The 24,285-nt window shown below is 45.7% G+C and overlaps 1 protein-coding gene across 2 annotated transcripts in view; it reads left to right on the plus strand.

The window, feature by feature from the left end:
- Window positions 1-24,285, plus strand: part of LOC141092522 (T-kininogen 1-like) — a 170,158-nt gene that overhangs the window by 28,550 nt on the left and 117,323 nt on the right. For both annotated transcript variants that reach the window (XM_073578743.1, XM_073578745.1), the window contains exon 3: window positions 19,724-19,811. In XM_073578743.1, the coding sequence (XP_073434844.1) occupies window positions 19,724-19,811 (88 nt within the window). The remainder of the gene's footprint in view (window positions 1-19,723; window positions 19,812-24,285) is intronic.

Consider the following 24,285-nt stretch of genomic DNA (forward strand, 5'->3'; position numbering starts at 1 on the left):
AATAATAGGCCTCAGGTACCACAACTGTCTACAAGGAAAACTGTTGCTCATAGCAACCAATCACAGCTCAGCTTCTTTTAAACAGCTCTGGTGAAATGAAAGATGCTTAGTGATTGGTTGCTATGTTGAGTGGGCATGGCTTATACACACACACATACATACACTCATTTTTATATATATATTATATATAGATAGATAGATAGATAGATAGATAGATATAGGCTTCCCCTCTAGTAATCTGCTGTTTCACAACCTTAGGCCCATAGCTGCCAGTATACAGCATATATGTTTTCTTAAATACTGTGCCTGAACAACACTGCTATACCTAATGATTTTTTGATTTTTAGGTAGAAATCTGGCCTTCTGATTTGTCACTGAAACACAGTTTTATCACAAATGAATTGGTTATGTAAATGGGCCTCCTCACTGCACCCCAATAATAGGCCTAACAATTTTAAAGTGGAAATCTGGCCTTCTGATTTTTCCCTGAAACAGTTTTATCACAAACAATTTGTATTAGCTAACTGGGCCTCTTGAAATAATAAATGAAAAAGTAATATTTCTCTAATCCCCTCCACGACAGCACACAGGAGGTTGTCTCCCCATCCTAATTAGGGACAGGAAACAAGAGGTTAAATAGCCCTCCTCTTCCTCTACTCCCCAGTGTTTTCCTGTCCCTAATAGGGATCCTTGTAGGATCCTTGTCTCCCTGAAAAAGAGAAAAGTAGGGGGGCCCCTAAGGATGGGTCCCAAACCAAAAAGGTATATAACCTTTTCCAAGTGTACTCACTGGGCCAGGGTTTGTGCTGGGCTCTGCAGAAGCAGCTTTCAGGGAAGACGCATCCATCATGCAGACGTTAGTCCTACCTTATGGAGTCTTCCATCAGGGTCCTTAAATAGGAACCGAGATCTAGCATTTCCTTATCTCATCCAATCGGATGAGATCGCTCCCCCTCAGTTCCTGGCGCCACCTGTTCTTTTTTTTCATTTTTTTTTTTTCAATTCAAATTTCCCGCCAAGATCGCGGTGCGTTCCACTGTGGAATGCAGGAAGGAAGTGACGTCACGCCTTCGGGCCGGCGGTGAGCGTCATTTCCGGTGCATGCCGCTCGGTTAGAGACGAGCATGCGGCGCACGGGGGGAGCGGATCCTGGGCTGGGGAGCTACGGGAGACCCCCAGCCCGACTCACCATCCAGCATTGCCAGAGCGCCGGAGGATGGTGCGGGTCCCGCCAGCGGCAGGAGCAGCGTCCGGGGAGGAAGGTTCGGAATGATCGACCCCGGCTGCCCGGCTGTCAGGTAAGAAAACTCCGGGATCTCGCCGGCCCCATCCACAGAGCACACAGAACCTCTTCATTCCTAATAGGGACAGGAAAACACTGGGGAGTAGAGAAAGAGGAGGGCTATTTAAACTCTTGTTTCCTGTCCCTAATTTGGATGGGGAGGCAACCTCTTGTGTGCTGTCATGGAGGGTCTTAGAAACCCAACCATAAGTAAGTGTAGTTCCATTTTTATTTAGAACTCAATAAAAAAACAGCATAATTAGTATAAGTATCATTGTTAGCAATAAGATGGCATCACCAGTGGTTTACAGGCAAAGTAAATAGTCATACATGATGAATATAGTTAAACATAAATAGAACCCACAATTGAAATGCAACAAAGGAAAAATGGTAAGTTGTAAACAGTGATATGAGGTACAAATAAAGTAACCAAAAATCATATAGTGTGTCACAGAACAAAGGTGGACAAATGTAAGAGGAAGATGGTAGTAGAATATTTACAGCATACATCGCCCCTCTGCGATACACTGAGATTCATCGGCCTGTGACATAACATAGGGGCCTGGGACGCGCTCGGCTGTGGGGTCCGGTGCTGTTGTTTTTGTTTTTCATTTTTACCTGATAATTCATCTGCAGAGATTCCCTAATGATGAGCACTGTGCCTGCGGGAGCTCGTGACACGTGAGGGGCGAGGATTGATCAGTGTCCTTGTACCTGGAGCCCTCATTATCATAGGAATATTTAAGTTATTAAATTGGTTTTGTAAAGCTTAAGGGTATGTTCACATAGGGTGTTTTAGCAGCGTTTTTTTGCTGCTTTTTTACGCTAATTTTCAGCTGCTTTTTACATTACCAGTAAAGCCTATGAGATTTCAGAAATCTCATACACAAATAGTTTTTTTTTGTCATCAGGATTTTGTACTTTGCACTGTGTTTTTTTTATATAGAGCATGTCACTTCTTTCAGCATTTTTTCAGCATTTTTCACCCATTGGATGTTGAAAAAATGCTGCAAATATGCAGGTTGACTTTTTTGCAGCATATTTGCTGCAGAAAAGTCAGGGACAGCCGGATGTGAGCTCACTCGGCTCTGCTACATAGATGGCAGGCTGAATGATGATTCCATTCAGTCTGTCATCCAGCAGAGTGGACCCGAACCCCAATCATGCATAACAGCGCGGCAAACACGGCTTCTGATCGGTCAGAGAGCCACGGTTCCCACGCTGTCAAATGACAGCAGGAGCCTGCAGCTGTGATCAGATGTATAAAGTTTACCTCCGGTTACTGGTGTCAGCTGATGGGACTACTGATCCCATCATCCGACACCTGCAGTCGCTAATTACAGTGAGAGCAGGAGCGGCAGATGGGAATATTCATTAGCCGCTCCTGCGCTGTAAATAAATAATTTAAAAACCGGCATGGGGTCCCTCCTATTTTTGATATCCAGCCAGACAAAACTCACAGCTGGGAGCTGCAACCCTCAGCTGACAGCTCAGCAAGGTTGGTTATCAAGAATAGAGGGGTCCTCACTCCTCACACTTTTTTTCATTTTTTAAAAAAATAATTAAATGGCGTGGGGTCCTCCCCCATTTTTGACAACGAGCCTTGCTAAAGCAGACAACTGGAGGCTGATATTCTCAGGCTGGTAAGGTGTCATTGATATTGCCCCCCAGCCTAAAAACAGCAACCCGTAGTCGCCAAGGAAAGGCGCATCTATTAGATGCACCAATTCTGACACCTTGCCCGGCTCTTCCCACTTGCCCTGTAGTGGTGTCGAGTGGGGTTCATATTTGTGGGGTTAGTGTCACCTTTGTATTGTCACGTGACATCAAGCCCACCGCTTAGTAATGGAGACGTGTCAATAAGACATCTTTCCATGACTAATCCTATAGTTGTTAAAGGTTAAATAAAGACACAGCCAAAGTAAAGTCTTTTAATGAAATAAAACACCAAACAGCTTTCCCAGTTTTATTAAACACCTAATTCCTGCGATGCCCTCGTTCTCCAGCAAAAAAAATAAAATAATAAGCCAACAATATACCATACCGTTCCATAATTTTGTCCCACGCAATAATCCATATCTGGGCCATATACAGTTTACAATCGGAACGGTGCCAAGATGCGACCGCCCCGGCTGTAAACCACTGATGAATGAATAAGATGCTGCCGGCGCCACTTGAGTGACTAGCGGTGACGTCACTGAGCCTGCGCTCCCTCACAGTCTGAACTGAAGTGACCTCTGGACCATGGGAAAATGCCTGTGAAGAGGTTACCACAGGTAATCTATCTAATCTATTCATTCCATCTATGTGTATATATTTATTCCATCTATGCTATTCTAACCTGTCAGTGTAATTTTACTGTAGCACCACTTGAATTGCCGGCTTTTCAAAAGAGGTACGGTTCTACAGGAAGTTTTTTTTTTCTGGGGGCACTCAACTTTATTAGCATGCACAAAGAGACACAAAAACGCATGAAAAAAACCGCACCAAAAACGCGACGAAAAACACACCAAAAACGCACCTAAACCTGCGTATTTGCCGCAGCTTCTTTCCTGCCAAAAAATCAGGTTTGGCTGCAGAAAAAAATGCAGAAAAAACTCTCACTGTGAACTTAATCTATAGCGTAGTATTAGGTCAGAGAGGGAAAGATAGGGATGAACTAGCAAGGTGCAGAGACAGGTAGTGATGGCTACATGCGGACATGTGCGGCACTTGTGGTTTTGCACTTGCGATGAGACAAAAAACACACTGCTAGCAGCGATTTTTTTTTCCATTGCTGCAAGTAACACATTTGCCGGATCGCGGCAAAACCGCAAGTGCCGCACATGTCCGCAAATCCCATAGGGAATGAATAAAGCTGAACGCAATGTTGCTGTAAGTGACTTGTTACGTGGCAGATACGGAAAAACTGCCGGATCTGCCGTGAATGACAAAAAATTGCTGATGTGAAAGTAGCCTAAGTCACTGCCGACAGTGTCTGCTTTAGTCATACTCAAAACAAAACAACCAAAACCACGATCAAAAAATCCCAACAGCATATTATACAAAATAGAAAATGTTTTTAAGTACACAACAAATACAAGGAGAAGGGAGGGAAGGAAGCGAAGGCAAAACCACATGTACACACGAAAAAGGGGCGCACATGCTACTCAAAAGGAAACTTGAATAATATATACATCAATGATGTAATAGATCACAATATTATCCCATAATATTGCACATTCCCAAATGGCCTAATGAACAGTGTCAGTACTAAATTACAAGCATGAAAGAAAGAAATAATCATCACTGATATACCTGGTAGATGGCCGGGAATAGTCTGTAGCAGTGCGCCCTCCCCAACGCGTGTTTCGGCCAGTAACATAGTAACATTGTTAGCGAGGCCGAAAAAGACATTTGTCCATCCAGTTCAGCCTGTATGCCATCAGAATAAATCCCAAGACCTACGTCCTTCTAAAGAGCCTAATCACTGTAAGAAACAATATTGTTATGCTCCAAGGAAGACATCCAGGCCTCTCTTGAACCCCTCGACTGAGTTCACCATCGCCACCTCCTAAGGCAAGGAATTCCAGATTCTCAATGCCCTAACAGTAAAGAATCCTCTTCTATGTTGGTGGAAAAATCTTCTCTCCTCCAGGCGCAGAGATTGCCCCCTTGTGACCATCACCTTCCTGGGTATAAACAGATCCTCAGAGATATTTGTATTGTCCCCTTATATACTTATACATGGTTATTAGATCGCCCCTCAGTCGTCTTTTTTCTAGAGTAAGTAATCATAATTTTGCTAATCTCTCTGGGTATTGTAGTTCCCCCATCCCTTTTATTAATTTTGTTGCCCTCCTTTGTACTCACTCTAGTTCCATTATATCCTTTGTGAGCACCGGTGCCCAAAACTGTACACAGAACTCCATGTGCGATTTGTACAGTATAATGCTCTTATCATGTGTATCCAGACCTCTTTTAATGCACCCCATGATCCTGTTTGCCTTGGCAGCCGCTGCCTGGCACCGGTTGCTCCAGGTAAGTGTACCATTAACTAGGATCCCCAAGTCATTCTCCATGTCAGATTTATCCAGTGACTTCCCGTTCAGTGTGTAATGGTGATATTGATTTCTTCTTCCCATGTGTATAACCTTACATTTATCAATGTTAAACCGCATCTGCCACCTTTTGGCCCAAGTTTCCAACTTATCCAGATCCATCTGTAGCAGAATACTATCTTCTCTTATTTTGACTGCTTTACATAGTTTTGTATCATCTGCAAATATTGATATTTTACTGTGCAAACCTATTACCAGATCGTTAATAAATATGTTGAAGAGAATAAGTACCAACACCGACCACTGCGGTACCCCACTGGTCACAGCGACCCAGTTAGAGAATATACCATTTATAACCACTCTCTGCTTTCTATCACTAAGCCAGTTACTTACCCATTTACACACATTTTCCTCAGACCCAGCATTCTCATTTTGTGTACCAACCTCTGGTGTGGCACGGTATCAGATGCTTTGGAAAAATCAAGATATACCATGTCCAATGATTCACCTTGGTCCAGTATATAGCTTACTTCTTCATAAAAACTGATTAGATTGGTTTGACAGGAGCGATTCCTCATAAACCCATGCTGATATGGAATTAAACAGTTATTCTCATTGAGATAATCCAGAATAACATCCCCCCGAAACCCTTCAAATATTTTACCAACAATAGAGGTTAGACTTACTGGCCTATAATTTCCAGGTTCACTTTTAGCGCCCTTTTTGAATATTGGTATCATACTTGCTATGCGCCAGTCCTGTGGAACAGACCCTGTCACTATAGTGTCCCTAAATATAAGAAATAATGGTTTGTCTATTACTTTACTTAGTTCTGTTGGTACTCGTGGGTGTATGTCATCCGGACACGGAGATTTATCTGTTTTAATCTTATTTAGCCGGTTTTGCACCTCTTCTAGTGTTAGATTGGTGACCCTTAATATAGGGTTTTCTTTGTCGCTTGGCATTTCACCTAGCATTTCATTTTCCACCGTGAATACCGTGGAGAAGAAGGTGTTTAATATATTAGCTTTTTCCTCATCATCTACAACCATTCTTTCCTCACAATTTTTTAAGGGGCCTTGTTTTGCTTTGCCTGTAAACCACTGGTGGAGCCATCTTACGGCTAACTATGATACTTTTACTAACTACACTTTTTTTTATTGAGTTCTAAATAAAATATTACTTTTAAATTTATTATTGTGTGTATTTTGGTTATTCACACCTTTTCTTTATATGATTTCATTTTGTGGTGTAGAATCATACAGTATCTCCAGTCCTATATTCTTCACAGTTTTCTTATTTTTGCATTTCACCTGATGCTTCATTTTGCTTATAACTGGGCATCTTGACTACACTCCAATATTAGGCCTAACGATTTTTAAGTGGAAATATGGCCTTCTGATTTGTCTCTGATACACAGCTTTATCACAAACGATTTGGATTAGCTAATTGGACCTCCTCGCAGCACTTCAGTATTAGGCCTAACTATTTTAAAGTGGAAATTTGGTCTTCTGATTTGTCCCTGAAAAACAGTTTTATCACAAACAATTTGGACTAGCTAATTGCGCCTCGTGGCTGCACCCCAATATGAGGCCTAACGATTTTTAAGTGGAAATCTGGCCTTTTGATATTTCACTGAAACACAGTTTTATCACAAATGATTAGTATTAGCAAATGGGGCCTCCTGAGACTGCCACACAGTTTTTGTACAATCTAGTTAGATGCTGGAAGATAGATTTCACACAGGACAGGATCCTATCTAGCTAACTGACAAGTTCACTTGCCGCACTATCAGGAGCGGTTTCTCTGCACTATGACACTGAGAAAATGGCACCAGCAAAACAAGATGTCTGCTTTTTATATGTCCAGGGACATGTGACTTCAGCAGCCAATCACAGAAGACCTTGTGTCATGACGTTGTGGATGGTTTCTGCACCCTGATTGGCTGCCAGAGTCAACACACATAAAGTTAAGAGAACAAAAGGACTCTAACCTCTCCACATGCTCCTCTAACCTCTCCACACCCCCACCCGTCATCAAACACGTACCCCCGGATCATCATGCAACAACACTTTCCTAGTCAAAGTAATAACATAAGCAGTAGTGGAAATGCGATAATTTACCGAACTGTGACCGAATTTTGCAGACTTTGAGTAGAAATAATTGTGAAACCGAACACGAATCCGAATGTGCTACGTTTGTGCCAAATTTGAGATTAGCAAATGTTTTCTGAACAAGTTCACTCATCTCTATGTGATACATCTGTTTTTCTTGTTTTTAGCTTCTTCTAGCTATTAAATAGTAAAATACTGACATCACATAAATTAAATCTCTTTTTATCTATGGTGCCATTGACTTGCATTGGCAAGTTTGATTGGCAGCATGGCAGGACCTATTTCCACTCTTTGGTGGGGGCATTTTGCAGACTGGGTTTGTGATATATCCACACAAATAACAGATAGCACGCATACCATAAAAACTGATGCGTGAAAGAGCCCTAAGTGGGAAAACCAGAGAAAATTATGAATTGCAATGAATGCCATTTAAGACCACGTCCACACGTTCAGTATTTGGTCAGTACTTTCCATCAGTATTTGTAACCCATAATCAGGTATGGATACAAAATACTGAAGTGGTGACATGTTTCTATTATACTTTTCCTCTAATTGTTCCACTCCTGGTTTTGGCTTACAAATACTGAGGAAAAAAACTCACCAAATACTCAACATGTGCACGTGACCTAATAAAGAAAATACATGATGACACTGTATGGGAACTAAAGAAACTGTGAAGGATACAAAAAGGACAATTTTGGTGACTTTGGAAAGTTTTTTGTGACAACAAATGGGAGCAGCACCAAAGACATAACAATCAAAATGTGTGAAATCATCTTTAGGCTACGTTCACACAAAGACAGGGGCTGGAGCGAGCCGCACAACCCCCCCAGCAGCTAAGTGGAGGCCCTTCATGACAGTGGTTGGAGGGAAGGGGTTATTATCCCAGGGGGAGGAGGAGGTGGATAAAAGGGGGTATATTAGGAGGCTTATGGGGCAGTTACCTTTAGTTCCCCCTCCGGAGCCACGAGGGATTGTCCACAAGCATGGAGTCCATATCCGCGGTCCTGGAGAGGCTGCGGGCGGCAGCAGAGGCACAGCCTGATGGATGGCTAGAGGAGCAGGTGGCCGGGATCATCGGGGGAGGCGGCGGGTCGGCCGCCGTTGCTTCTCCCTGTGCAAGGCGGAGGGTGAGGTCTCCAGAGCGCCTGTCCCCGGATGCTGCGCCAACCACCCAGCGCCGGAGCCCCTCCAGGGACCCTTCAGCTCGAGTGCCTGTTGGTAGGCGTGCTGGCAGGCCCCGGGCCGGGAGGAATCCAAAGGCCGGCCTGGGTGCAGCGGCGGTTGCTCGGCCTTCTCCCAGGCCTGATCGGGAGGCGGGGCCTGCACGCGCCGGGCCGGCGCGGATGGATGATGTCACGGCAGGCCGCCATGGAGTCGGGCGGCCTGCCTGCTCGGCATGTGGTGGCAGTGAGAGGGCCAGCATGGGTGGATTATCAGGCGGCAGCCCCCGGCGGTTGGGGCGGGCGAGTGTGCCCTGTGATGTGGGCCCCCTGACTGGACCAGCGGTGGGGGAGGACCAAGGACAGAGCGACAGACAGTCGCTGGGGGGTGCGGGCGGTGGGTGGCTACAGGTGGCAGCCCCTGTGCCTGTGCAGCCCACTGGCCTCAGCGGGTGTCGGAGCGATGAAGATCTCAGAAGAGAGTGGCCCAGGTGTGCAGCGGTGTCAAGAGAGCCTGTTTCGGCGAGTATCGGACCTCTGGGGACAGTTTTGACGCACAGCGGGATTCGGGAATGGCGGCTGGAGGAGACACAGCGTCCTTGCAGCCCTGTGAGTATGGCTCTTTGGCTTGTCTGTCATCATCACTAGTGAGGTCCCCTGCAGTCGGGAGCGGGGTAGGGGGTGGCCGGTGGCATTAGGACAGGTAGTGGGGGAACAGGGCCCGTCAACAATCGGGGGGCTTGGGGAGATTTTAGCTTCCATGCGGGATTTGTTGGAGCGGATGGAAGTAGTTAGAGAGCCATCAGTGCATTTAGCCACCTGGGTGGGGTCGCAGGAGCGAGGGGCCGGCCCGTCGGGGGCGGCTACTGGGGTCTCAGTGGGCCGAGCGGACTCTGTGTCTGTTTCAGTTCAGACTGAAAAAGAGAAGGAATGTCGGATCCATTTAGATGATAGGGCCCATGGGGAGGTGTATGTATGCTTTGAGGGCCCACTGGGTGCTCATCTTAAAAAGGAGGTGCGGGAAAAGATCTGGAAGGATGAGTACATTGAGTATTTTTCCCTGCTACCACTGGAAAAGTTCAATTTGGATAAGGGAAAGAAGGACGATAGCAAAAAAGAGGAGGAAAAACGGAGATGGCATTTGATTCTGCAAACGTTCGCTAATTGGCTCCAGGCGTTTGCAATTTTGGCTAGCGTGATTAGTGAGTAGGCGCCTGAGAACTGTTCTCCATTTTTTTGTTATTTAGATTCGATTGGGGAGGAGTATAGGGTATGCGGGGGTCAGGCTTGGCTCCGTTACGACATGCAGTTTAGGCAGAGGAAGGCGGTTCATCCGGCGATGAGGTGGGATCGGAAAGACATAAGTCTGTGGTTGAAGGTTATGACACAGACTAAGTTCAGCCATTCCTTTCCTGCCGGAGGGGGGGCGGGTCTTCAAATGCGCAAAGCGGTGGTCAAGGGGCAGGCGGTCAGTCGGGGCAGTCGGGCACCCAGAAACAGGGTCTCTGCTGGCAATTTAATGATGGGCAGTGTAAATTCAGGGCGAGCTGCAAATTCAAGCACCTTTGCTCCCATTGTAGTGGAACCTCGCTTGGTGCTTCCAGATGCTTTAGGAAGCAGAAAGGAAAAGCAGAGAGTGGTAATTCCAAAGGGGGAGACACCAGTGAAACTGGCCACGATGGCCCCTTATCTAAATAGGTTTCCAGATGGTGTGAAGGCAGAACTGTTGAATCATAGAATCGCAGAGTTGGAAGGGACCTCCTGGGCCATCTGGTCCAACCCCCTGCTCAAAGCAGGATTCGCCAAATCATCCCAGTCAGATGTCTGTCCAGCCTCTGTTTGAAGACTTCCATTGAAGGAGAACTCACCACTTCTCGTGGCAGCTTGTTCCACTCATTGATCACTCTAACTGTTAAAAAGTTTTTTCTAATATCTAATCTGTGTCTCCTCCCATTCAGTTTCATCCCATTGCTTCTAGTCTTTCCTTGTGCAAATGAGAATAAAGTTGATCCTTCTACAATGTGACAGCCCTTTAGATATTTGTAGACAGCTATTAAGTCTCCTCTCAGTCTTCTCTTTTGCAAACTAAACAATCCCAAATCCTGCAACCTTTCCTCATAAGACAGGATTTGCAGACCGGTCACCATTCTGGTTGCTCTTTTCTGAACTTGCTCCACTTTGTTGATGTCTTTTTTAAAATGTGGTGCCCAAAACTGGACACAATATTCCAGATGAGGTCTGACCAAAGAGGAGTAGAGGGAAATAATGACTTCACGTGATCTAGACGGTATGCTTCTGTTAATACATCCTAGAATTGCATTTGCCTTTTTTGCTGCTGCACCACACTGTTGACTCATATTCAGTCTGAGACCTATTAGTATACCCAAGTCTTTTTCACATGTGCTGTTGCTTAGCCCTATTCCTCCCATTCTGTATATGCTTTTTTCATTTTTATTGCCCAGATGTAGTACTTTGCATTTTTCCCTGTTAAAAACCATTCTGTTAGTTGCTGCCCACTGCTCCAGTTTATTTATATCTTTTTGAATCCTCTCTCTCTCTTCTCTAGTATTAGCTATCCCTCCTAGCTTTGTGTCATCAGCAAATTTAATCAGTTTAACCTCAATTCCTTCATCTAAATCGTTGATGAAGATGTTGAACAATACAGGGCCCAGGACAGAGCCCTGTGGTACCCCACTTGAGACATTCTTCCAACTGGATGTGCAGCCATTTACGACCACTCTTTGGGTCCGATCACTAAGCCAGTTATGAATCCACCTAACAGTTGCCTTGTCCATTCCATACTTAGTCATTTTTTCAATAAGGATTGTATGAGATACTTTGTCAAATGCTTTGCTGAAGTCAAGATATACTATATCTACAGCATTTCCTTGATCCACCCAATCAGTGATTCCGTCATAGAAGGAAATTAAGTTAGTCTGACATGACTTATTAGTTACAAACCCATGCTGACTCTGTTTAATCACTTCATTCTTATCCAGGTACTGACATACATGTTGTTTAATAATTTGTTCAAAGATCTTTCCTGGTATAGAAGTCAGACTCACCGGCCTATAGTTGCCTGGGTCCACCTTCTTCCCCTTTTTGAAGATAGGAACAACATTTGCTCTTCTCCAGTCTTCTGGAACTTCTCCTGTTCTCCAAGAATTTTCAAAGATTATGGAGAGGGGTTCAAAAATTTCTTCTGCTATCTCCTTCAGTACTCTGGGGTGTAATTCATCTGGACCTGGAGACTTGAATTCATTTAGGTTATCTAAGTGTTTCCTCGCTATCTTTCTGTTTATAGATATCCTGGATTCTTCTATTCCCTTAATAGGACAGTGAAGAATAGTTGATGTTACATTTCCTTTCTGAGAGAAAACAGATGCAAAATAGGAATTTAAAAGTTCGGCCTTCTCAACATCCTGTCTTACCATTTCATCATTTTCATCCTGTAAAAATCCTATAGGATCTTTGACTTTTCTTTTACTTTTGACATATCCCCAAAATCCTTTATTATTGCTTTTGACATCTCTTGCAAGCCTCAATTCATTGTCAGCTTTAGAAAATCTGATTTGTGCCCTGCAGGTTCTGCAGACAGCATTATATTCTTCTTTAGATATGCCTCCCTCTTTCCATTTTATAAACATTTTTTTCTTCCTTTTAAGTATGTGCTTAAGTTCTGTGTTCATCTATCCTGGCTTCCTTAAATGCTTCCTATTCTTCCCTCTTTTCGGAATTGTTAGCAATTGTGCTTTGAGAATTTCATTTTTCAAGATTTCCCATCCTTCCTGGACATTTTGTCTTTAAGGATATCCAGCCATTGGATCCCTCCAATTCTCTTTCTGAATCCCTTAAAATCTGCCTTTCTGAAATCTAATCTTGATGTCTGAGTCTTCACAGGTCTTCCTCCTCTAGTTAACCAAAATTCTAAAATAGCATGGTCGCTACCTCCTAGGGTCCCAGCCACTTTTACCTCCTCAACCATTTCCTCCCTGTTTATAAGGATTAGATCCAAGTTAGCAGTTCCCCTTGTTTTCTCCCCTACCTTTTGGAAGATAAAGTTGTCAGCAAGAGAGGACAAGAATTTCCTTGACCTGTTAGTTTTGCCTGAGAGAGATTCCCAACAAATGTCTGGATAGTTGAAATCTCCCATGACAACTATGTCATATTTTTGGAGAACTTGGCCATTTGATGCATAAAGAGTTCATCCATATCTTCAGCTTGCACAGGCGGCCTGTAGTAAATGCCTACAATGGTGTCCTTTCCATTGTTCTGTCCTTGTATTCTTACCCAAACAGTTTCCACAGAACTCCCAGTCTCTGAAGCTTCAATCTCTGTGCAGATATACACGTTTCTAACATACAATGCTACACCTCCTCCTCGTTTATCAAGTCTGTTTCTTGCAAATAAGTTGTATCCTTCTAGTCTTGTATTCCAATCATGTGTATTGTCCCACCAAGTTTCAGTGATTCCAATTACATCATATTTCTTTTCCTGTGTTAGTAGTTCCAATTCTCCTTGATTGTTGCCCATGCTTTGTGCATTGGTATAGAAACATTTTAGTTTGTGATTGGTTTCTCTTTCTCCAAAATTTTTATTAATTAGATTCTTTTGTCTTTGTTCTTCCTTTCCACTTCTAATAGCAGAGTTCTCAATAGCATTTGTCAGGTGTATGGCTTTTTCTGGTCTTTTGCTTCCCTTCCCTTGTTGTTCTAGTTTAAAGCTCTCCTTACAAGTGTAGCAAGGCGACTTCCAAATACATGTCTTCCAGTCTTCGTAAGGTGCACCCCATCTCTAGCAAGTAGTCCATCGTAAAGGTATTTCACTCCGTGATCCATAAATCCAAATCGTTGCTGACGGCACCATCGACATAGCCAGTTGTTCACCTGCAGAATCTTATTCCACCTCCTTGTTCCATGGCCATCCACTGGGAGGATGGAAGAGAAGACGACCTGCGCTCCCAGTTCTTTCACTTTCTTGCCTAAGTCTTCAAACTCTTTGCAGATGGTTTCCAGGTCGTTTCTTGTGGTGTCATTTGTCCCCACATGTAGTAGCAGGAATGGGTAGTCATCTGTAGGTCTAAAGAGTCCTGATATCCTGTCAGACACATCTTTAATTTTTGTACCTGGAAGACAGCACATTTCTCTTGAGGTTATATCCGGTCTGCAGATAGCGGCCTCTGTTCCTCACAACAGGGAATCCCCCATGACCACCACTCTCCGTTTCTTCTTCACAACATTTTTCTTTCTCCATCCAGGAGGACTCTGAAGGCGTACAAGGTTGCTGCTTGTGGGGAAAGTCTTATCCTGATGTATTTCTTCATCGTTTTCCTGCGTGAGAGCCTGGTACTGGTTCCTGAGCAGTATGGGTGCTGACTGCCTCCTGATCCTCCTGCTTCTCTGGGTCACATGTCTCCATTCCTCTGTTTCTTCAGGTGCACTTCGAATTTCTTCTCTTTCTGTAACATGGAGAGATAATTCTGCTCTGTCAAAGACTCTTCACCTTCCTTAATGATCTTCAAAGTAGCTAACCTCTCTTCAAGATTTTGCAACTTTTCCTCCAACAGGGACACAAGCTTGCATTTGTGGCATGTGAAGTTTGGCTTTTCCACTGGTAAGTCTGTGAACATGTAGCAGGAAATGCAGCTCACCAAATGGCTCCTGGCCTCTTCCATATTGAGATTTCTTAAAAATGATGAAAGATGAGCCAAAATTTGTGATCGTTGAGCTCGCGGAGACTCTTCACTTATCCCAGAAGGCACTGGGAATGTGCAAATGATCTCCTCAAGACTCTTCCCCTGGTTTTCCGATCTCCTCTTTTCAGCTGAAACGGCCAAAACCCAGTGATCGTTGAGCTCGCAGAGACTCTTCACTCATCCCAGAAGGCACTGGGAATGTGCAAATGATCTCCTCAAGACTCTTCCCCTGGTTTTCCGATCTCCTCTTTTCAGCTGAAACGGCCAAAACTCAGTGATCGTTGAGCTCGCGGAGACTCTTCACTTATCCCAGAAGGCACTGGGAATGTGCAAATGATCTCCTCAAGACTCTTCCCCTGGTTTTCCGATCTCCTCTTTTCAGCTGAAACGGCCAAAACCCAGTGATCGTTGAGCTCGCGGAGACTCTTCACTCATCCCAGAAGGCACTGGGAATGTGCAAATGATCTCCTCAAGACTCTTCCCCTGGTTTTCCGATCTCCTCTTTTCAGCTGAAATGGCCAAAACCCAGTGATCGTTGAACTCGCGGAGACTCTTCACTTATCCCAGAAGGCACTGGGAATGTGCAAATGATCTCCTCAAGACTCTTCCCCTGATTTTCCGATCTCCTCTTTTCAGCTGAAACGGCCAAAACCCAGTGATCGTTGAGCTCGCGGAGACTCTTCACTTATCCCAGAAGGCACTGGGAATGTGCAAATGATCTCCTCAAGACTCTTCCCCTGGTTTTCCGATCTCCCAGTGCCTTTCCCAGTGCCTTTCCGATCTGTTGTTATCCGGTTTCAGGGACGGTTTTAGAATTCCTGACCCTCCTTTTGAGATACCATGGGGGCTGAAGAAACTCAGGTCAGCAGACCTGTATGGTGGGGTGGTGTCGGAAAAGTTGGCAAAGGAAGTTCACTTGGGAAGGATGTCGGGGCCGTTTAAGGATCCTCCGTTTGAGGATTTGGTCGTTTCGCCCCTGAGGGTGGTGCCGAAGAAAGAGCCGAATAAGTTTAGACTCATTCATCACCTGTCTTTCTCTCGTGGTAGGTCGGTGAATGATGGAATTTAGCCGGAACTGTGCTCGGTGGTGTATGCGTCTTTTGATGAGGCGGCAAAGTGGGTCCGGAGGTGTGGAAAGGGGGTACTTTTGGCTAAAACAGATATCGAGTCGGCGTTTTGGTTGCTCCCGGTTCATCCAGAGAGTGTTAGATTGTTGGGCTGTTACTGGGGGGGGATTTTTTGTTGATAGGTGTTTGCCAATGGGCTGCTCGGTTTCATGCGCGTTTTTTGAGGCGTTCAGTTCTTTTCTCGAATGGGTTGTCTGGGATATGTCGGGTTTTGATTCTTTGATTCATTACCTAGATTATTTTTTGTGTATCGGTCCGGGCGACTCAGGATGTTGTGAGAGGCTGCTTAGGGCCTTGGAGTGGTTAGCTGAGCGTTTTGGCGTACCGCTTGCTCCAGGAAAAACGGAGGGGCCTTGTACGTGCCTGTCTTTTTTGGGAAACGTGATTGATTCGGTGGCTTGGGAGTTCCGTTTACCGGAGGATAAGGTGAAGGCGTTGCGGGATGAGGTGTCTTGAGCTAGACGGGTGAAGAAATTGTCATTGAGAGAGGTTCAGTCACTACTTGGTAAATTGAATTTTGCTTGTCGCGTTTTTCCAATGGGTAGGGTCTTTTCTCGGCGGTTGGCGAGCACTACGGCTGGAGTGCGGGCCCCACATAATTTTGTTTGACTTACCAGTGAACATAAGGCAGATTTGGAGGTGTGGGACAGTTTTTTGGAGCAATACAATGGACGATCGTTGCTCATGGAGACGGCAGTTGTAAATGAGGAGTTGGATCTGTTTACGGATGCGCCTGGTGGAGTGGGTTTTGGGGCATATTTTAAGGGCCAATGGTGCGCGGCTGCGTGGCCTGACGAGTGGTTTCAGCTAAAGAATATTGCTTTGTTGGAGATTTTTCCCATATTGGTGGCGGTGAACCTGTGTAAGGAGGAGTTTCGGAATAGAAGAGTCCGTTTTAATTGTGACAACATGGGAGTGGTATGCTCCGTTAACATCTTGACTGCGTCCTCTCCTCCGGTGATTCAAGTTAGTTTTAACTTGTTTATCGGTTAATGCTCATGTGACGGCTTCTCATGTGCCAGGTATTAGGAATTCCATTGCTGATTCTTTGTCTCGTTCGCAATGGGAGCGTTTTCGGACTTTGGCCCCGGATGCAGAGGAAGCGGGTCTGGAGTGTCCAGCCGAGCTTTGGAAGGTGGTCTCGGGGCTGCAGAACCTCTAATATGGGCATCTCTGTCTTATGGTACTTGGTCGATCTACGAGTCAGTTTGGAGTTCTTGGGAAGACTGGTTGGGGACACGTTCGTATGGCACCTCTGGCGCGTTTCTGGCGTGGCTGGATTTTGGGGCGGAAGAGGGTTGGTCAGTGTCTAGGGTAGGGCAGGTTAGGGCCGGTTTAACTTTTGGATTTAAATTGCAGGGTCAAGTTGATTTGACCAAGTGTTTTTTGGTCTGCCAGGCCATCAAGGGGTTCAGATGTCGGGGCAATATGGCGGATTTCCGGCGTCCTCTGTCATTTGGCATTCTTGAATGGTTGGGGGCAGTGTTGGTCGATGTTTGTGTGTCAAGGTTTGAGTGTTCTCTTTTTTGGGCTGCTTTTTCCCATGCCTTTTTGGGGGTATTGAGGGTGGGGGAGTTGGTATCTCCAGGACGGTATTCCGGTGGGGGGGTTGTTGGATAGGGACGTGGTTGGGGGTGACGATGGTTTGGAGTTTTGGATAAGGCGGTCTAAAACGGACCAGGAGGGAAGGGGAAAAAGGGTGGTTTTGGGAGCGCCAGGATCCCTGATGTGCCCGGTGCGCTGTTTGCAGGATTACAGGTCATGGCAACAGAGTGGCGAGGGGCCATTGCTGCGTCATGCTGACAGTTCCTTCTTATCAAGGTTCCAGTTTGTGGTGGTTTTTTGCAAAGGTCTGGACAGATTGGGTATTGATGGGTCTAGGTTCGCTTCTCACTCTTTCAGGATTGGAGCAGCTACGGAAGCAGCGGTTGGGGGCTTGGGATCAAAAGTAATACAGCGGATTGGATGGTGGGAATCGGGGCATTACAGGTCGTATGTTCACCCAGGGGCGTTGTTTGTGGAGCTACATTAGGCAGAGAATGTTGGGTTAATTTGTTTGCACTTTGGTTGGTTAATGGTGGGTTTTTGTCATTACAGGTTGCACTCCTTTGCTGATGTGGATCCTGGGCCATTCCTTTGTTTATTGGAGCGCTCAGTGTGAGGACGTTCGGCGAGAAGGGTGGCAGCTGGGTTTTTCACGAAGTGTGGCAGTAATCAGGTGGTTGGGTTTTAGGGGTATGGGTTGGAACACAGTTTTGCAGGAGGTGCAGAATAGCACTAGGCTTGATAAGGACCCCGATATTTTAGTTCTTCATGCAGGGGGAAATGATTTGGGAGTTCATCCTTTTCGTGAATTAGTCAAGGATATTAAGCACGATCTTCTACGGTTGTGGTTGTCTTTTAATGGGTTAATTGTGGTATGGTCGGAGATTGTCCCGAGAAAGACTTGGCGGCATGCGAAATCGGTTGTCAAGTTAAATAGGACAAGGATAAAGGTTAATAGGGCGGTGTCTAATTTCCTGGTTAGGAATGGGGGGGTGTCGGTTCAGCATTTTGACCTGGAGAGAGGGAGTGGGGAGTTTGGGCTGGCTAATGGTGTTTATCTGAATGACGTGGGCATTGATTTGTGGGCATTGGGTCTGCAGGACGGTATTGAGAGGGCCATAGCATTTCGGTGTGGGGGGGTCTCAGGCAATTGAGGTTTTCAATTGCCTTCGTTGTGGCGTTTGGGGGGGAGGGGGTCCTTGAAGTTGGTGCTAAATTGGTTTTGGGGGATCTGTGGTAATATGGATTCCTCAATTTTATTATCCGTGGTTTGGGTCTGGTGATTTGGGGGGACTTCCGGCAGTGGTTGGTCGGATCCCCAGGGATTAAGTTGACAATGCAACCCCGATGGGGTATTGGTGCTCCCGACCAGTGGGGTAACGTCTGGGAGTAATTTATGGTATGTGTTTGTCCACAAAAAGTATTCTTTACGTTTTGGTTACCAGATTTGAGAGCTTCAAGGACCCGCCTCAAGGTTGCATTTATATTTATAACTGTTGTATGTTACTTAAACAAAAGGCTGCTGTGGCCATTATATTCCATTCTGGTGTCCTGGTGTTATTTGCGGCTCAGGTGGGTTGGGAGTTCATTGGGGATTAGTGGTTGGTAGAGGCAACCTAGCCGCACATCGCCAATTCCAATGTCAAGACAGGGGCCGGAGCGAGCCGCACAACCCCCCCAGCGGCTAAGTGGAGGCCCTTCATGACAGTGGGTTGGAGGGAAGGGGTTAATTATCCCAGGGGGTGGAGGAGGTGGATATAGGGGGTATATTAGGAGGCTTATGGGGGCGTTTACCTTTAGTTCGCGCTCCGGAGCCACGAGGGAGTGTCCCGCCCGCCCTAATTTTGTGCAGGATTTGGTCTGGGGGTATGTTCTTCAATGTCACGGGTCATGGTGTCCGGTTGGCATTTGGGGGGAGGGGGTCCTTGAAGTTGGTGCTAAATTGGTTTTGGGGGCTCTGTGGTAATATGGATTCCTCAATGTTATTATCCGTGGTTTGGGTCTGGTGATTTGGGGGGACTTCCGGCAGTGTTGGTCGGATCCCCAGGGATTAAGTGGACAATGCAACCTCGATGGGGTATTGGTGCTCCCGAGCCAGTGGGGTAACGGCTGGGAGTAATTTATGGTATGTGTTTGTCCACAAAAAGTATTCTTTATGTTTTGGTCACCAGATTTGAGAGCTTCAAGGACCCTCCCCAAGGTTGCATTTATATTTATAACTGTCGTATGTTACTTAAATAAAAGGCTGCTGTGGCCATTATATTCCATTCTGGTGTCCTGGTGTTATTTGCGGCTCAGGTGGGTTGGGAGTTCATTGGGGATTAGTAGTTCGTAGAGGCAACCGCACATCGTCAACTCCAATGTCATGAGCTTTTAGGCCATTTTTACACAATCAGTATTTGATCAGAACATTACCTTAGTATTTGTAAGCCAAAACCAGGAGTGGAACAATCAGAGTAAATGTATAATATAAAAACGTCACCACTTCTGTATTTATCACCCACTCTTGGTTTTGGCTTACAAATACTGAGGTAAAATACTGACCAAATACTGAATGTGTGAACGTGGCTTAATAATTCAAGCAACTAATTTATCACTGCAGTCTTCTGCCAATGACAATCTTTGCTGTATTTCAGAGAATGTAATTTATACTAAATTTTGTAGCACAGCATGTTAGCACAAATATTAAAATACAAATATTTATATACAAATAAATTATAACATTGAAACAATGGGTATAAAACATTTCTTTTGCAGCATCAAGCCAAATGTTCAGCACATGTTCTGATCAACGATGACCTAAATGTCAGAAGGGTAGAGGCTCAAAATTGCAGCAATCCTAAAGGTACATCATTTAGTCTTATATAAGGTGTACTAATATACTATTTGTTACATATATTGATGATTACAGAATGTTTTGTCAATTTAATATTTTGTGTCCAATCGGTTTTAGGCTGCATTCTGGCAGGAATCATGCTGTGCCAATGACAGCAATAAAAGCATTTTCATTGGTAACAGCCCCACAGAGAACTGCAGTTTTGCTGTATAATTAACAGACCCCTTTTTTGACATTGGGAATTCTAACAGTAAGTTGCTCTGACACCATCCTACCCAGATTGTATATCACAACCATATTGTGACTGAATAATACCACAACACCATAGCTGGATAACAACCCCATACAGTGGCTGGGTAATGAAGCGATGATCGGGGAAGCCACCACCGTGCAGGGAGACTATGGTACACAAGAAGAGGTGCAAACAGCAAAGGGTAAATTTATTGAAAGGCAAGGAATATAGTGATAGGAAGGAGTAACCAGGGGTATGTAATGACAAAAGACAATTTACAAGAGTGATATTCTTTAGCTGGGCCATCAAATAGCACGGTGCTCCAACTATCACAGAACAATATATTTTCCAACAGGAAAAACAACACAGTAAATGCAGTATGATGCTACTCTAACTATAGCCTAACTGGCCTCTGCTACGCAGGCCACATGGTTGCTCTGTCTATTGCAGCCTATCCTAGGCCCTAACATGTGCACATACTGGGTTAAATTCACAGTAACGGAGACTCAGTCCAGTCCCGGGGGGCCCCCAGCAGTCCTATACGATGGTGCGCACGTCTGTCCAGAAGCTCTGTGAAACGTGATCCTCTCCTGCTTGGCAGTCCTGGAGATGCTCCTGTAAACTATAGATTCCTTTCTTGTTTTCGTTCGTGGCTCCTCACGGTAACACAGGACAGCCACCTTTATTATCCCCAGAAGAGTCTACACAATCTCAAAAGTTCAGTCAGCCTCAAGCTATGCGTCTTCTTCTCACAGCTGCAGGCACACCAGCCCCTGCAGCATCATCAGCTCAGAATCTCCACACAGGAGCCAAACCCCTCCCCTCACCAGTCTTTGCAGAACAACACACACAGGCTTTTGCAGGGGAGACAGAATGTACCATCACACCAGCCAAGGGGGGTGCTGTCTCTTAAAGTGCCAGCGTATCTCTTACTGTCCATAGCAAGACCACCCCCTTACAGTAACATCATTAAAAAGTGACTGGATGACACTGAAAGCAAGTGCCCTGATGCAGTAATGCAAAGAATGCAGAACAAGCTCCAACACAGTGCGGTTTAATTTATAACAATAGTGAACTCTTCGCAGGAGATAACAGTTAATTAACAGTAGAATTATAATATAACACAACAGTCTTATTAATAAACATTTACTTATCGTGACTTCTCTGTCCTTAACCACATGCAGTCCGATGAGAGTTGCAATACCGGCAACAGCTGGCACGGCGTCCTCAGCCAACAAACGGTTCAGCTTCTGGTGGCAAGGGGCGGTCACCGTTTTTTGCCTGTTGGGCCTCTAGTCCATCAATCTGTAACACCGAGATGGGAAGTGCAGTAGAAGTCTCTGCCCGGTGCGTGCTCAGCTGTACGCCTGCCAAGGAGGAGAAAAACACCTCCCAATCCTGCACCTGGCACTCACTTCTCAATGCGAGCACTGCCTACTGTTTGTCCGCATGCTCCCTCACTCTCAGAGGCCCTCAGGTAACCTGTCCCGAGGAGTGGCTCCGCACTCTCTCACTGCGGAGCACGGTATACCTCTGCTTCCTCTCCCTGCCGGCAGGAAACTGAACTCTTTTCCCGCACTTCCTGCTCTCTCCCCGGTCTCACCATACCCCCTCTCACCAAGTCATGGGTCCTGTCCGATTCCCCACTTGACAACACTGGACGCAGTGTCGACAGTTCCGGACCCGGCAATGCACAGGTACCCGCATCCCGGTCCTCCTTACACTCCCACCCTCCTTTAACTCGCCATTCCATGGGCGAGAGTTCCTTCAGCAGACGTTCACATTTCTCCACTCCTTGAATAATTTATTGCCAAATAAATTGGTTTTGTCCATAACGAGTGGGAGGTACTCCAGCTGTCATTCGCTCCGACCGGCGTAGTTCAGGTTGACTGATAGGAGGCAGGAGAATATTTTGGTCCAATGAATCTGCCGCCTCTGTTGTTTCAGGCCTGGGCACTTCCCTGGGACCAGTGGACGGTGGATCGTTCAAGTCTGTGGTGGAGGCGAGTGTCTCCTCCTCATCACAGTTGAGAACCATTGAAGTGGGCACCTCTGCAATGTTTGGCACTCTCTCTCCTTCCTCGGGACCCTGTGACAGACAGGGTCGTAACATACTGCGATGAACTATCCCGTTCGGGTTGAACTTCATACACCGACCCATCAGGACTGACTCGGCATTTCACTCGAAGCGGAGTCTTCTCCCATCAATGTTCCAGCTTTCCCCGGGGCTGCTTGTCCCGGATCAACACCCAATCTCCTGCCCTGAGAGATATCCCTCGCATAGGCGTTGTTTCATGGTGCTGGAGTTCTCGGAATTTCATCTGTTCCAGCTGGCGAAAGTCTGTAGTCAATATCGATGTTCTCAGACCAAGGACGACACCACCATCTGCGGGTAGTCTTCTTCCGAATCCAACTATAGCTTTGTGATCTCTCGTCCCTTTCGCCCAAACAGCAAAGCATATGGAGTGTATCCTGTTGTACTGTGCACTCGATTATTATACACCCAGACTAATTCAGCCACAAACTCAGGCCACCGTATTCTCCAATCTTCCTCCAATGTTCAGAGCATTTGAATCAACATTTAATTGAAATGTTTGCAGGCTCCATTTCCCTGAGGATGATAGGACGTAGTCCTCAACTTCCGAATCCGATACAAATGGTGTAACTCCTCCATCATGCAACCTTGGAAGCAAGCACCTTGGTCAGAATGAATCCTCTTCGGGCAACCATACACCAGAATTAAGTCTCCGCAGATGGCCTGCACAGCTGACTCAGAAGTCTGGTCCTGGGTCAGAGTCACTACAGCGTCAAGTATAGCGTGGCACTACCACAAGGTGCACAAGTAGGTTACCCAGACCCAAGTGAATAATAATAAAGTAACTTGGCACTCAACTGAATTGTCCTTTTTAAGTGAAGTTTTTATTTATGTACAGTCCTACAAAAAGACGTTTCGGCCTACACTTGGCCTTCGTCAGTCTGCCACAATAAACATGGAACAAAAGCATAAAGTCATAACAAGTCCTCATGATCAATACAAAACATAAGGTGACAAACATATATCAAACAGTCGATAACATTATTGTTAATATAAATCTCCATACAGTATAAACTGTTTCATCATGATTATGTTATAAGGCCAAAGCAACCGTGTGCCAGAAGACCAAAGTGAACGAGAGAATGGGTGAGGTAATCTGTGAAAAAAAAGAGGAACATACCCGACTGCTGTCTATATAGTATGAACAAATGAATGTCCATGAGCAAAATATTTTTTTTTTTGTAAGTTCCTATAACAAGGTAAGTGGGGTAGTATCAGAACATTATGTCATATAATGGTGACATTTTTATTAGTCAAGAGTCACTACAGCGAACTTGGGGAAGTGCTCGGTAATCACCAGTCAGTGTTCATACCTGAGATGTGCTGGGCTTACAGCTAGGTAGTCAGTCATCACTAGCTCTAAGGGGGCAGAAGTCAGGATGGTCTGCATCGGAGTTCTCTGCTTTGGAGGTTTGGCTAGTTCACAGCTCCGACATCGTTAACAGGCCTCCTCTACTGCAGTCTTCAGTCAGGAGTGATACACCAGCTTCTGTTACCACTGGAACATCCTCTCCAGACCAAAGTGAGCCCCTCTCTCATGGGCCTCTGTAGCCACCACTGGATCAACTTTTCTGGGAGCACCACTTGCCTTGTGACCCCCAATTCCCGCATGAGCTGTACTCTTCTATAAAGCAATCTGTCTTCCAACTGAAGCCTCTCCCACTGTCTCAGAATCTGCAGCGCCCCTGGGGACAGAGCGTCTCTCCCTCTCCGGCTGGGAAGTTGCTTCAGGGCCACCCACTGTCTCAGATGGGCAAGTTCCTTGTCTACTTGTTGATGTTGCACCCAGTCATCCCGAGGCCATCCTAGCACTTGCTCTCCAGACGCCACTCTGATCTGTCCCTGCGTCACCACCAAGGAGCTAGCAAGGTCCCAAAAACAGGAATCTCTTCTGCCTCCTATTCTTCATCTCGGTTGCATTCAGGCCGCTCATGAGTCACTATCGAGAGAGCATTAGCATGCGTATTCTCAGCTTCGGCCCGATAAGCGATCTTGTACCAATACTTCACCATGCGGGCCATCCACCGTTGTTCCAAGGCCCCCAATTTTACATTTTACAGGTGGACCAGAGGATTATTATCGGTGCACACCAGGACTTCAGACCACAACAAATACTCTGCAACCTTTTCAGTCATGGCTTACACCAATGCCAGCAG

This window comes from Dendrobates tinctorius, unplaced genomic scaffold (genome assembly GCF_039654945.1).
Source record: "Dendrobates tinctorius isolate UK_male_01 unplaced genomic scaffold, ASM3965494v1 ptg000060l, whole genome shotgun sequence".
In the NCBI taxonomy this organism is placed as follows: Eukaryota; Metazoa; Chordata; class Amphibia; order Anura; family Dendrobatidae; genus Dendrobates; species Dendrobates tinctorius.